This window comes from Schistocerca cancellata, chromosome 4 (genome assembly GCF_023864275.1).
Source record: "Schistocerca cancellata isolate TAMUIC-IGC-003103 chromosome 4, iqSchCanc2.1, whole genome shotgun sequence".
Taxonomy (NCBI): domain Eukaryota; kingdom Metazoa; phylum Arthropoda; class Insecta; order Orthoptera; family Acrididae; genus Schistocerca; species Schistocerca cancellata.
Window position 1 is genome coordinate 290,883,435 of NC_064629.1, and position 12,380 is coordinate 290,895,814.

At 43.7% G+C, this 12,380-nt stretch overlaps 1 protein-coding gene and 1 pseudogene across 1 annotated transcript in view; one reads left to right on the plus strand and one right to left on the minus strand.

The window, feature by feature from the left end:
* Positions 1-12,380, minus strand: part of LOC126184111 (treacle protein-like) — a 302,367-nt gene that overhangs the window by 6,880 nt on the left and 283,107 nt on the right. The window contains exons 5-6 of the mRNA XM_049926475.1: positions 6,012-6,066; positions 1,270-1,461 (exon numbers count right to left, since the gene is read on the minus strand). Of these exons, the coding sequence (XP_049782432.1) occupies positions 1,270-1,461; positions 6,012-6,066 (247 nt within the window). The remainder of the gene's footprint in view (positions 1-1,269; positions 1,462-6,011; positions 6,067-12,380) is intronic.
* LOC126185623 (5S ribosomal RNA) lies at positions 3,542-3,659 on the plus strand (annotated as a pseudogene).

The window sequence follows — 12,380 nt, forward strand, 5'->3', positions numbered from 1 at the left end:
GAGCTTATGGCAATTAATTAGCTACGTTGTTCGAGTCACCAGTGCTCATAAGCAGGGAATGATTAAATAATTTGTATGTCTTAATATATGGTGATGAGAACTAGCGGCTCAAAACTCGCCGCTAATAAATTACTGCCAAAAGATTAATAAACTTAAAACGTTGTGACTGGTTGCGGACAGGGGAATCTCGTTTCTCCGGACAAGGTGGGACCGTGAGTAATCTGAATTCTCGAAAATCCGGATAGTTCAAAAACTCAGAAAAAATAGAATGACGTGAATTAAATTCGATAAAAACACGCGTTATTTTTTTGTGTGTACACGTTAACACACAAATTGTACATTTGAGCAGGTACTGAAAAAAGGACACACAGCGAGCTTTATACACTAAAATAATTATTAAGATCCTTCTGAGCCAGATTCGCTTTTCGTTTTGTGCAGCCCGATCACTCAGTCGTTTCACAAGCCCCAGTCCATAATGTATACACATCTGGCTTTAACATCGTCATCTAATCCGTATCACTATCGTCAGTGTCTGCAGACGAACAAATGGCGATAAATCTGTCACCAGAAATTGTAACAAACTTCACTGTCATTTGCGCCATTAATATGTGTGCCTGTGCATTTTGTGTCTACGTACACTACATCAGTTCCAGAGTATCAATTAATGCAGACAGTTAATGCACAAAAAAAATTTCTTCAAATTAAAAAAAAAAGGTTGCGGATATCCAGACTGATGGTGGCCAAATAGAAGAGATGAGTTTCAATTGTACTACAATTTCAGGGTAGGCTGAACCTACCGATACCAGAAGCTGGCTTTGACCCGCGACGTAATGATGTGGCATGTGATGCCATGCTGGTGTCAGTTCCCTCCTGCACTACTTCAGACATTAGTGGAGTCCATGCCACGTCGTGCTGCGGCACTTCTGCGTGCTCGCGGGGGCCCTAAACGATATTAGGCAAGTGTACCAGTTTATTGGGCTCTTCAGTGTATAACAAGTGAATTCTTACTACTTAGATATCTGAAGCAGTGTTAATAGTGTGCTTATTGAATCGTATTATTGTCTCGGGCCCCCTGAGCGATTTCGTCCGCAAGTTAAACATATCTGTACTTACTTTACGGAACATTAACTTTATAAACTTCATATAGGCAAACGCAAGAGAGAGAACGTTGAGATACTGGCGTCGTCGGATAACTGAATGCTCCGTCCGTGAGCCACTAACTACTGTCGTGGCATTAGAAGCTGTAGAAGGCAGCGGCCACGTACTCACCCGTTGGCAGGAGAAGGTGTACGCGATGTCCATGAGCGTGAACGTGTCTGGCAGACACTCGCCCCTGTAGATGACGTCTACTCGGTGCTCGTCCGTGACGCCGAACTTGGAGCGCACCAGGTGCTTCAGCTGGCGGATGCTGACGGCTGCAGGGCAGCGCAGGTACCACGGATGCACACCCGCCGCCTCCTCCTGCACAGACAGGCACTGTGGAGAGACACTGGGATGGCAGGTGACCACTTGCTAATGGCATTCTGTCTGCAGCGTGTGAAATGTGATCAAACACATACCCAACTCTTTTATTTGCCCCCCTCCCCCCGTAAACGTCCAATCGTATCTTTTTTTGTGTTTGTATAGTTGTCCCAGACGACTCCATGAATGCTTGAGAGGTATAAAATGGTTCAAATGGTTCTGAGCACTTTGGCCTTTACATCTGAGGTCGTCAGTCCCCTAGAACTTAGAATTACTTAAACCTAACTAACCGGCCGTGCGGTTCTAGGCGCTTCAGTCTGGAACCGCGTGACCGCTACGGTCGCAGGTTCGAATGCTGCCTCGGGCATGGATGTGTGTGATGTCCTTAGGTTAGTTAGGTTTAAGTGGTTCTAAGTTCTAGGGGACTGATGACCACAGATGTGAAGTCCCATAGTGCTCAGAGCCATTTGAACCATTTGAACCTAACTAACCTAAGGACATCATACACATCCATGCCCGAGACAGGATTCGAACCTGCGACCGTAGCAGTCGCGCGGTTCCGGACAGAAGCGCCCAAACCGCTCGGCCACAGCGGCCGGCTTCAGAGGTATGCGTGGAATATTCGACTGCTTGACTTTACAAGATATTCTTATCCTCTGTTAGGGCAGATGTTTTCTTCATAGGTTTTTTAGTCACTGATGTCTTCAGTGCCCCTCCTTCCATATTACATACCAGTTATCGTTCCGTACGTACAGTAAAAGTTCTGATACGTGCATCATTTGACTACGCACCTACACAGAACTTTAAATCTTTCTCCATCTCACTCTAACTGCCCAGTAACCTGCTCTGAACGAAAAACAAGTCGCATTCAAGAGGATATCATCGGCTTGGCTCCCGTAATATACCTCATCTGTCTTGGTGCTGTCCAACAGCGAGCGGCTAGTCCTCACAGCTTTCCTTTCCTTTTCTTACCGTATACTCTGCCAACTTTACACGTAATTTCATACTCTTGGCCGAAAAATTACCTTCCGTTCCAAATTTAATTCTTTCTGTACTGCTTCCATGCTTACTCTTGCTAGCTTATCATTATTCCCACTTGACGGTAATGATTAATTATTATTATTTTATAACTCATGCTCTATGCACATTAAAATTTTAACAGTAAACAGGATTTCTAAGGAGTCTAGGCTTGATGTTAGAGGGGAACTAAAGTCTTTGAACTTGCAAGGTACAATAAAAAAAAAGAAAATATATTGAGGTGGTACTCATTTTGGATGCTAACTTTATTGTAGGCTGTGTAAAAGTTTGGGCATATTTTGATATGCTCTTCGATTTTTAGCTGATGAAAAAATGGAACAAATAATTTGCATTAAGTTTATCTTTTTAATGTAACTATGTGCAGTACCGCACTGGATATGCTGGCTGCTGCACGGTGAATTTTCTGAAAATCATATCCAGATTGACCAGCGTCCCAGGCCACTGACTGTTGATCCAGCACAGAGATTAGATCGGTATCTGGCTCTTTACTTGCCTCACAAGCAACCAGATGAATCGAGCTCCCTACACAGCTAACTCAATTTAAAACTTCAGCGGAATTCTTTCTCCACCTCGTTCCTTATCCGCTTCTGCACCCCCACTACATTCGATCTACTGCTTTGATACTTCAAGTGACTTTTTACAGTATTTTTCTGCAAAGCGAGTGAACGAACACCGTGATTGTATCGTCTATTATTGAGGAAGAATTGCAGCAACCAGAAGTTATTTATGGTATCAAATTTGTTTCGTTATCCTTTACCAGATTTGGGGATTTCACACCAACTACAAAAGCTGCACACTTAGATTATTACAGAAAACAAATAGTAGATCTCACATTTGTTCTTAACATTCACATTCTTATGTTCCTTTTCGTTAGTGTGGCTATAGAAATATGACCACAATGCATCATAACACAGTTTGTCTGTATTCTACAGGTTAGGTTACAGAAACTAACACTTTTTGCAATTATTTGACTACGTAGCCTGTAGTAAGTGTTTTGGATAGTTCTTCTGAAAGAAATAAACAAGGCGCTACTGTCTTGTCTGCCAACGGCCTTGCCGCAGTGGTAACACCGGTTCCCGACAGATCACCGAAGTTAAGCGCTGTCGGGCTGGGCTAGCACTTTAATGGGTGACCATCCGGTCTGCCGAGCGCTGTTGGCACGCGGGGTGCACTCAGCCCTTGTGAGGAAAACTGAGGAGCTGGTCGACTGACAAGTAGCGGCTCCGGTCTCGTAAACTGACAGACCGCTGGGAGAGCGGTGTGCTGACCACATGCCCTCCATATCCACATCCAGTGACGCCTGTGGGCTGAGGATGACACGATGGCCGGTCGGTACCGTTGCTCCTTCCAAGGCCTGTTCGGACGGAGTTTAGTTTAGTTTTACTATCTTATCTGTCGGTCTGGCCATAAAATCTCTTTCAAAACTACTACATAATACTACAGGGTGTTTCAAAAATGACCGGTATATTTGAAACGGCAATAAAAACTAAACGAGCAGCGATAGAAATACACCGTTTGTTGCAATATGCTTGGGACAACAGTACATTTTCAGGCGGACAAACTTTCGAAATTACAGTAGTTACAATTTTCAACAACAGATGGCGCTGCAAGTGATGTGGAAGATATAGAAGACAACACAGTCTGTGGGTGCGCCATTCTGTACGCCGTCTTTCTGCTGTAAGCGTGTGCTGTTCACAACGTGCAAGTGTGCTGTGGACAACATGGTTTATTCCTTAGAACAGAGGATTTTTCTGGTGTTGGAATTCCACCGCCTAGAACACAGTGTTGTTGCAACAAGACGAAGTTTTCCACGGAGGTTTAATGTAACCAAAGGACCGAAAAGCGATACAATAAAGGATCTGTTTGAAAAATTTCAACGGACTGGGAACGTGACGGATGAACGTGCTGGAAAGGTAGGGCGACCGCATACGGCAACCACAGAGGGCAACGCGCAGCTAGTGCAGCAGGTGATCCGACAGCGGCCTCGGGTTTCCGTTCGCCGTGTTGCAGCTGCGGTCCAAATGACGCCAACGTCCACGTATCGTCTCATGCGCCAGAGTTTACACCTCTATCCATACAAAATTCAAACGCGGCAACCCCTCAGCGCCGCTACCATTGCTGCACGAGAGACATTCGCTAACGATATAGTGCACAGGATTGATGACGGCGATATGCATGTGGGCAGCATTTGGTTTACTGACGAAGCTTATTTTTACCTGGACGGCTTCGTCAATAAACAGAACTGGCGCATATGGGGAACCGAAAAGCCCCATGTTGCAGTCCCATCGTCCCTGCATCCTCAAAAAGTACTGGTCTGGGCCGCCATTTCTTCCAAAGGAATCATTGGCCCATTTTTCAGATCCGAAACGATTACTGCATCACGCTATCTGGACATTCTTCGTGAATTTGTGGCGGTACAAACTGCCTTAGACGACACTGCGAACACCTCGTGGTTTATGCAAGATGGTGCCCGGCCACATCGCACGGCCGACGTCTTTAATTTCCTGAATGAATATTTCGATGATCGTGTGATTGCTTTGGGCTATCCGAAACATACAGGAGGCGGCGTGGATTGGCCTCCCTATTCGCCGGACATGAACCCCTGTGACTGCTTTCTGTGTGGACACTTGAAAGACCAGGTGTACCGCCAGAATCCAGAAACAATTGAACAGCTGAAGCAGTACATCTCATCTGCATGTGAAGCCATTCCGCCAGACACGTTGTCAAAGGTTTCGGGTAATTTCATTCAGAGACTACGCCATATTATTGCTACGCATGGTGGATATGTGGAAAATATCGTACTATAGAGTTTCCCAGACCGCAGCGCCATCTGTTGTTGAAAATTGTAACTACTGTAATTTCGAAAGTTTGTCCACCTGAAAATGTACTGTTGTCCCAAGAATATTGCAACAAACGGTGTATTTCTATCGCTGCTCGTTTAGTTTTTATTGCCGTTTCAAATATACCGGTCATTTTTGAAACACCCTGTATGACAAAAAAAATAACGATTTTTGTTGTATTTTCCGAATATTCCTAATAAATTGCGCCCACCATGATGCCCAGTCTAACGAGTGCATATTATATGCGTCCTCTTTGAATCGTTGTATTTTTTTTAAGTTCTTGCATTTAGAAACAAGGTGAAAAACAGAGTGTGACTTGGGGAGAGGAGAAGGTGGGAAGATAGCCAGAAGGAGAAGAGGGTTGAGAAGCCACTGATGCGTCGTAGAATTCCTGTGTGCCACATTAACTCAGTTGTGTATTCATACATGAGTGGAGCAGGTAAGAACTACCCTTCTCAGTCCTTTCGTCCATACGTACAAAAATATCTGTAACCCTATTTTATTGCTACAACATCGTTATGGTTTAATTCCCTTAAGTGAGTATAGCAGAACAAAGTCACTGATGAGATAAAACCATTTTGTCATCATTTACTACGCTGTGAGCCACGTAACAAAGGTGTATGGACCGGTTACCAATCCTAGAATAAATTTGAAAAGGCAATAGCAACTCACCTTTGAATGCTGCATCTCTCCACCGTTGGGCGCTTCATCGTCCGTCGGAAAGTCACTGAAACACACAAATAGTTCGTACGGTTAGAAGAAAATATTAAAAGCATTTCAGGCACCTAAACCAAAAATACTATGCAATACAGTGTCCCTCATTTTGCATTCCAGTAGTACAAGTTCTGCGCACCCTAAATTTGCTGAGAAAAAATTCTGACAGTAAAATCTTCTGGATGATTTGGTAGTGCCATATTCGTTTGAAGACGAATTTTCTTCATATGTCTTTTCGTGTCCAACGGTGGTGGAAACCTGACTAAATACAATATAGTGCTTTTCCTGACGACTCGCACTTACTGTGGAACAGTACCTCATCTCCACAACACTCGTGGCAGTATCCCTTTCTGTGTGTTAATGTGATACTGGTTTTCGCTTTCGACAGCGTTCAGCCACCTGTGGACTCCAGTCTACTCCAGAAGACTCCAGTAGAGGGTTTGAAGCCACTATTTTTGAATAAGAAAGTTCATATTCTTACAAATAATCATGGATTTTTAAAGGACAGTAACATGCACGTGTAATCGTTTATTTCCCAGGAGAACTTGTGTACCACTCCACTGTCTGTTAACTTTGTGATAGTTCCATATAGATTTTCCCTTCGGAAACTATAGTATAATAAGAAAATAATGTCGCAATATCACTACAGTTAAAATTAGTGTATTTGTAACGTTCGTTACCTTCTTTCATCAATAAAATAAAGGGACTGTATTTGTAGCCTGTAACCACGATATGTTGTTATGGTACGTTGTTAGTCACTATGTGCTGTGTATGTTTCACATAAATTTATTTCAGTCATCATATGTACTACAGATGCATGGCTTGCACACCAACGCCCTTCATAATCCTTCAGTTAAGAAAGTCACCCTGCAGCATCCGCGGGGGTTGGAACACTTGCACGGAGTGACACTCGCATGGAGCCTCGGGCTCTTGCCAGGCTAACCGGCATTTCACAGGTACAGGCCAACTAAGAAGCTGCGAGCTGGCTCAAACTCACACCACATCTGTGAGCAACCATGTACCGCTTCAGGGTGCCCCATTAAAGCGTTCCGTCGGAAATTTAATTTTAAGACTATTGTATTATTTCCATGGTAGGATATCGGTGGGACCTTGTGTAGGATTACAACAAGGACTTTGAGACGGCCAAATAGTGTCTTTCGGTGGCTTATGTGTTTCCATTGGTGCAATGTACTTCTTACAGAAAGCTAATCGATATTTTGGGGCATTATCCTGTTTTAATGTGCACCCTTTCCCCATTAAACGCAATCCACATACCTGATGACATACGGTTTCTCTACTGTACGGCCTTCGAACAGAAAATTTCTTCTTCATTTCTACCAATACTGCGCGAATTTGTGTTGCTGTTTTAAACCTATTTCTGCAAATAGTAATTCTCATGAATTTGTCATCACTTTCGGTTATTTTACGGGTCGTTCTGCTCGTGGTAGGTGATCATTGCTATCTGCTGGCTTCTGGCAGTGAAGGGTGTATTGCATTTTGTTTCGCTATTTGAAATATAAATAGACTCGCTTGTCTTGAGTGCTACAATTTCAGCACGTTTGTCTATGGATATCTCCACTCTCGGAGCCATAATAATGATGTGCCCAATCTCAAGTGCTATTAAGGGGGGATTGTTTGGGAGAGGAGACCACACAGAGAGGTAATCGGTCAAATCGGGTTAGGGAAGGAAGTCCGCCGTGCCCTTTCAAAGGAACCATCCCAGCATTTGCCTGGAGTGATTTAGGAAAATCACGGAAAACCTAAATCAGAATGGCCGGACGCGGGATTGAACCGTCGTCCTCCCGAATACGAGTACAGTGTGGTAGCCACGGCGCCACCACGCTCGTGTTTCTAAGGACCTGAAATACAGTAACGATATAGTTTGTAGCGTTCCATTGCGTGAAGTACATGGCGGACATCACAACACTACAGCAAACAACAGGGCAGTATGTAATGGGCATTCATTCGCCGTACAGGTAAAAAAACATACCAGTTCAGGTACCTATTTTGCATGTGCACAACACTCTTCCGGGTAATATTGCATGGACTGAAATGTTTACCAATGCAGTACAGTTCCTTTGCTTACTCAGTCGTAACTATGGTATTATAGTCGTATCTACAGGGAATCGTCTATTGAAAGTATGAGCAGTAGCGTGTCTGTCCTACCCCTCCACAGGAAGTTCTCAAACATACAGCGAGCCCTATTTGACGCTGCTTGGCTAGTGCTGCAGTACCCCAGTACCAGCCGCAGAAGGGAAACACTGCAGAGTGCGCCACAACACTACATAGGCGTACACTGTTCTGGGCCACGATGTACGCCAAACGCTAATAAAATTATATAAAAGACTTCTAGAATGGAAGAAAAAGACGAAATAGGTTATTAATACCGAAAAATTTGCGCATGACCGATCTGAGAATAAGATAACAGGCCTCTGAGCAGGCTTCGCACAACGGTCAGTGCGGTTGTGACTACGACCTGCTCACGGCAGCATTCTAACTAGTGTCCGTAATGGACTAACCGATTTAATACGATACATCTCTGAATATTCTTCAAGACATTAGCTGAACTGTCGGAAAGTGCTGCCGGTAACGCGCAGGCGGAAAATGACCGAGTGGAAATGTGTGAGCGAGGAAAGAGAGGCAGGAATTTTTGGGCAGAGCGGCAGCGGGCCAGCTATCGACCAGCGGGTGCGGCAGCCGGCGTCGCAGCCGCTCCTCGCCTGTCATTGCTGGACCTCCCTACTAGCGTCTTTCCCGGCTTACGGCTTTTAGTGAACGTTCCGCGCGAACTACTCCTAGTCTCCGAAAGGTGCCGCGCACCTGTATGCAGTGTAGCGAGGGATATGAATTCGAGCTGAAAATTCGTGACAGCATTATTGTAATAGGAACTACCAACTGATTATAAAGAACCACAGAGATAAACATCACATTTATTATGAACTTTCACTCATATAATTTTCTACATCGTCATTAACTGTTGCCATATCGGACATCATCACCTTATTTCTACATGTAGAACTGCTAACAAAGCCAACAGAAATGAAGAATCAAGAAGTAATTTTAAATTATTCATTTTTGTGCCAGTAGTGTACGCACACACACACACACACACACACACACACACACACACACACACAAACAGACACACATTTGACTTAAATGTTAAATAAATAAAAATTAACATACTTTAAACGATATAAGGGGCGTTCAAAAAGAAACGAGCCGGAGGTGTAATTACAGAAACCAGTACCTGTATATTGGAAGTATTGACCTTGGCTGTTGAGACACTTATCCCACTGTGACACAAGGCGGTGAATGGCTGTCTCATAAAATTCCCGGGCCTGCGATGTGAACCACTTCCGCACCTACAACTGGACGTTGTCGTCCGAGGTGAACCGTTTGCCCTACAGAGCAAATTGCTGTCAATGCTGGACCACCCTACTAGCGTCTTTCGCGGCTTACGACTTTTAGTGAACGTTCCGCGTGAACTACTCCTAGTCTCCGAAACGTGCCGCGCACCTGTATGCAGCACGAGACAATAATGAATGCCCTGCGTTAATCGCAAACCTTGACCACCCTTTGCCAAGTGATCAAATAAAAACGACCAGGCAATCTCGCCCGTGGGGTCATTCTGCTCCACGACAATGCAAAGCCTCATACGGCCAGCACAGTCGCGGCACTCCTGCAGAAATTCAAATGGGAGGATCTCGGCCACCCTCCATACAGTCCGGACCTCTGTCCCTCTGATTACGCCATTTTTGGTCCCCTTAAAAAGGCTCTGAGGGGCAAATACTCACCTCGGACGACAACGTCCAGCTGTACGTGCGGAACTGGTTAACATCACAGTCCCGGGAATTTCATGAGACAGCCATTTATCGTCTTGTGTCACAGTGGGACAAGTGTCTCAACAGCCAGGGTCAATAATTCTAACATATGGACACTGGTTTCTGTAATTATGCCTCCGGCTCGATTTTTTTTTTTTAACGCCCCTTACATAATAGTCACGTAGCAAACCGAAGATGAAGAGAAATAGTTGAGGGCAAGTGAAAAATAAAACTAGAAGTTAAATTGAGAACACGATAAACATAAAAGCACTGAGACAGGCGTTTAGCCAGGACTATGCACAATAACAGTTGTGGTGGTATACTATGTCCTATTTCACGTCAAGAAATGTCTAGTGCAGCAAACTAGAGCAGAAATAGGGAAAAAAATCAGTGCCAAACGAAGGAATAGCCCAAAAATGTGCAAACTGACGACACTTCGCGATGCAAGCTAACAACGAGACATAAAATGCAGTAAGTAAACTCACAACTCAATATCTTTTGTAACGACTTGTTTTTACACCTAAAACGCAAATCGCATTGTAAATATGTTCCATTACAGATCACTGACATTGTTTTATAACAATAAAACGAAACGCCTGCGTTTATTTGAAAACGTACTGTCTTGCAGTTGCCCAGACGGATTTTAAACACGTTTACTCAATCAGTGCCGGCTGGGGTGGCCGAGCGGTTCTAGGCGCTACAGCCTGGAACCTTAGAAGTTAAGTCCCATAGTGGTCAGAGCCATTTCCAATTTTTACTCAATCAGTACTAATAGAAATCGGCAGGAGGTGATTGCCAGGTGCTGGCAGATCCAGACATGCGCACGAACGGCTCATTTTTGCAGTGTTCGCGCAGGTAGTAACCGCAAACGTGTTGCAGCCTGTCTGCCACTCGAACTTTAGTACAGGAGAGAAGAGTATCTCGTGGACACTACAGGCTTACTTCTGCACCACAAGGCACTGGCGGCTTCATTTGCCAATTTGTAACACACTGCTGAACCTACATAGCGAGAGGAACTTTCTCGGAGTGCCACACGTCACAGATTTCCAACAACGCCTCAGATTACAAACATAGGGATGTGACGCACCGCTGCGGCAATTTACTGAACCACTTGAGCTGTTGCACTTCTGTATAGCACAGACATATTTGTTAGAGCTGTTGATATTTTTATCACCACTGATTTCCAAAAATGTAACTTTTAAAAATTATGATATGATATCCCTAATTTACAGGTATGTGTAGGTAAAAAATCATTTGAGAGATATCATTCAAAGAATTGTGGGAGTATTTTTTTAAATGTTAAAAATTTGTCGATTCAGGCAGTCGCAATGAAATTGTTGCTTTTATGGAAAACTAATCCTGCAACATTTTATGGAAAATATTCGCTCGTGTGGCATGTGGCGCAGGTGGGAAGAGAGAGATGGTAGTCGCGTGAATGCCTTCTCTAGAATGCCTTCTCTAAAGACAGGACTACTTATCTCGATGATTATGTGCCAACAAACAGGAGTGCGACAACAAGCAGTTATGGAGATGGTGACGTTTGCAGCTTTTACCTCTGCGTTTATACTGCAGCATTGTTTAGAACGGTTTCTGCATTAGTGCTTTTTTAAAAAGACACCAGTCTGAAGACTTTTCTGTAACTTTTAGAGCCAAGTTGTTCGCCATGACAATGTTGTACATTGGCCAACCATATCTGAGAAGAGAGGCATATAAAATGACAAACTACAAGCTAAATCCCTAAAATGTCTTCATGAAGTCCAATGTTTCCACATTTCGTGATTTCCGGACACAGAGAGAAAAAAATGTTTATGGCTATTTCATCCTATCTACGCATGGATAGACCACTGATGGTTACAATGTCTGTCTTTATACATTGTATCTTCACATTACAGTGTCCTGCAGAAATGTATGCATGTCTGAAGGAAATTGTAATGTGAAGATACACTGTATAAACACAGACATTGTAACCATCAATGATGTACACTGAATTCATCTGTATCCCTCGACTCCTACTGAAAAAAATATCTATAAAGCTACAAAATGTATTGTATAAATAATATTTGTGTACATTTCTTTTATCAAAGTATGTTTAGTGTGACACTAATCTGTTGTTGTTGTTGTGGTCTTCAGTCCTGAGACTGGTTTGATGCAGCTCTCCATGCTACTCTATCCTGTGCAAGCTTCTTCATCTCCCAGTATCTACTGCAACCTACATCCTTCTGAATCTGCTTAGTGTATTCATCTCTTGGTCTCCCTCTACGATTTTTACCCTCCACACTGCCCTCCAATGCTAAATTTGTGATCCCTTGATGCCTCAAAACATGTCCTACCAACCGATCCCTTCTTCTAGTCAAGTTGTGCCACAAACTTCTCTTCTCCGCAATCCTATTCAATACCTCCTCATTAGTTACGTGATCTACCCACCTTATCTTCAGCATTCTTCTGTAGCACCACATTTCGAAAGCTTCTATTCTCTTCTTGTCCAAACTAGTTATCGTCCATG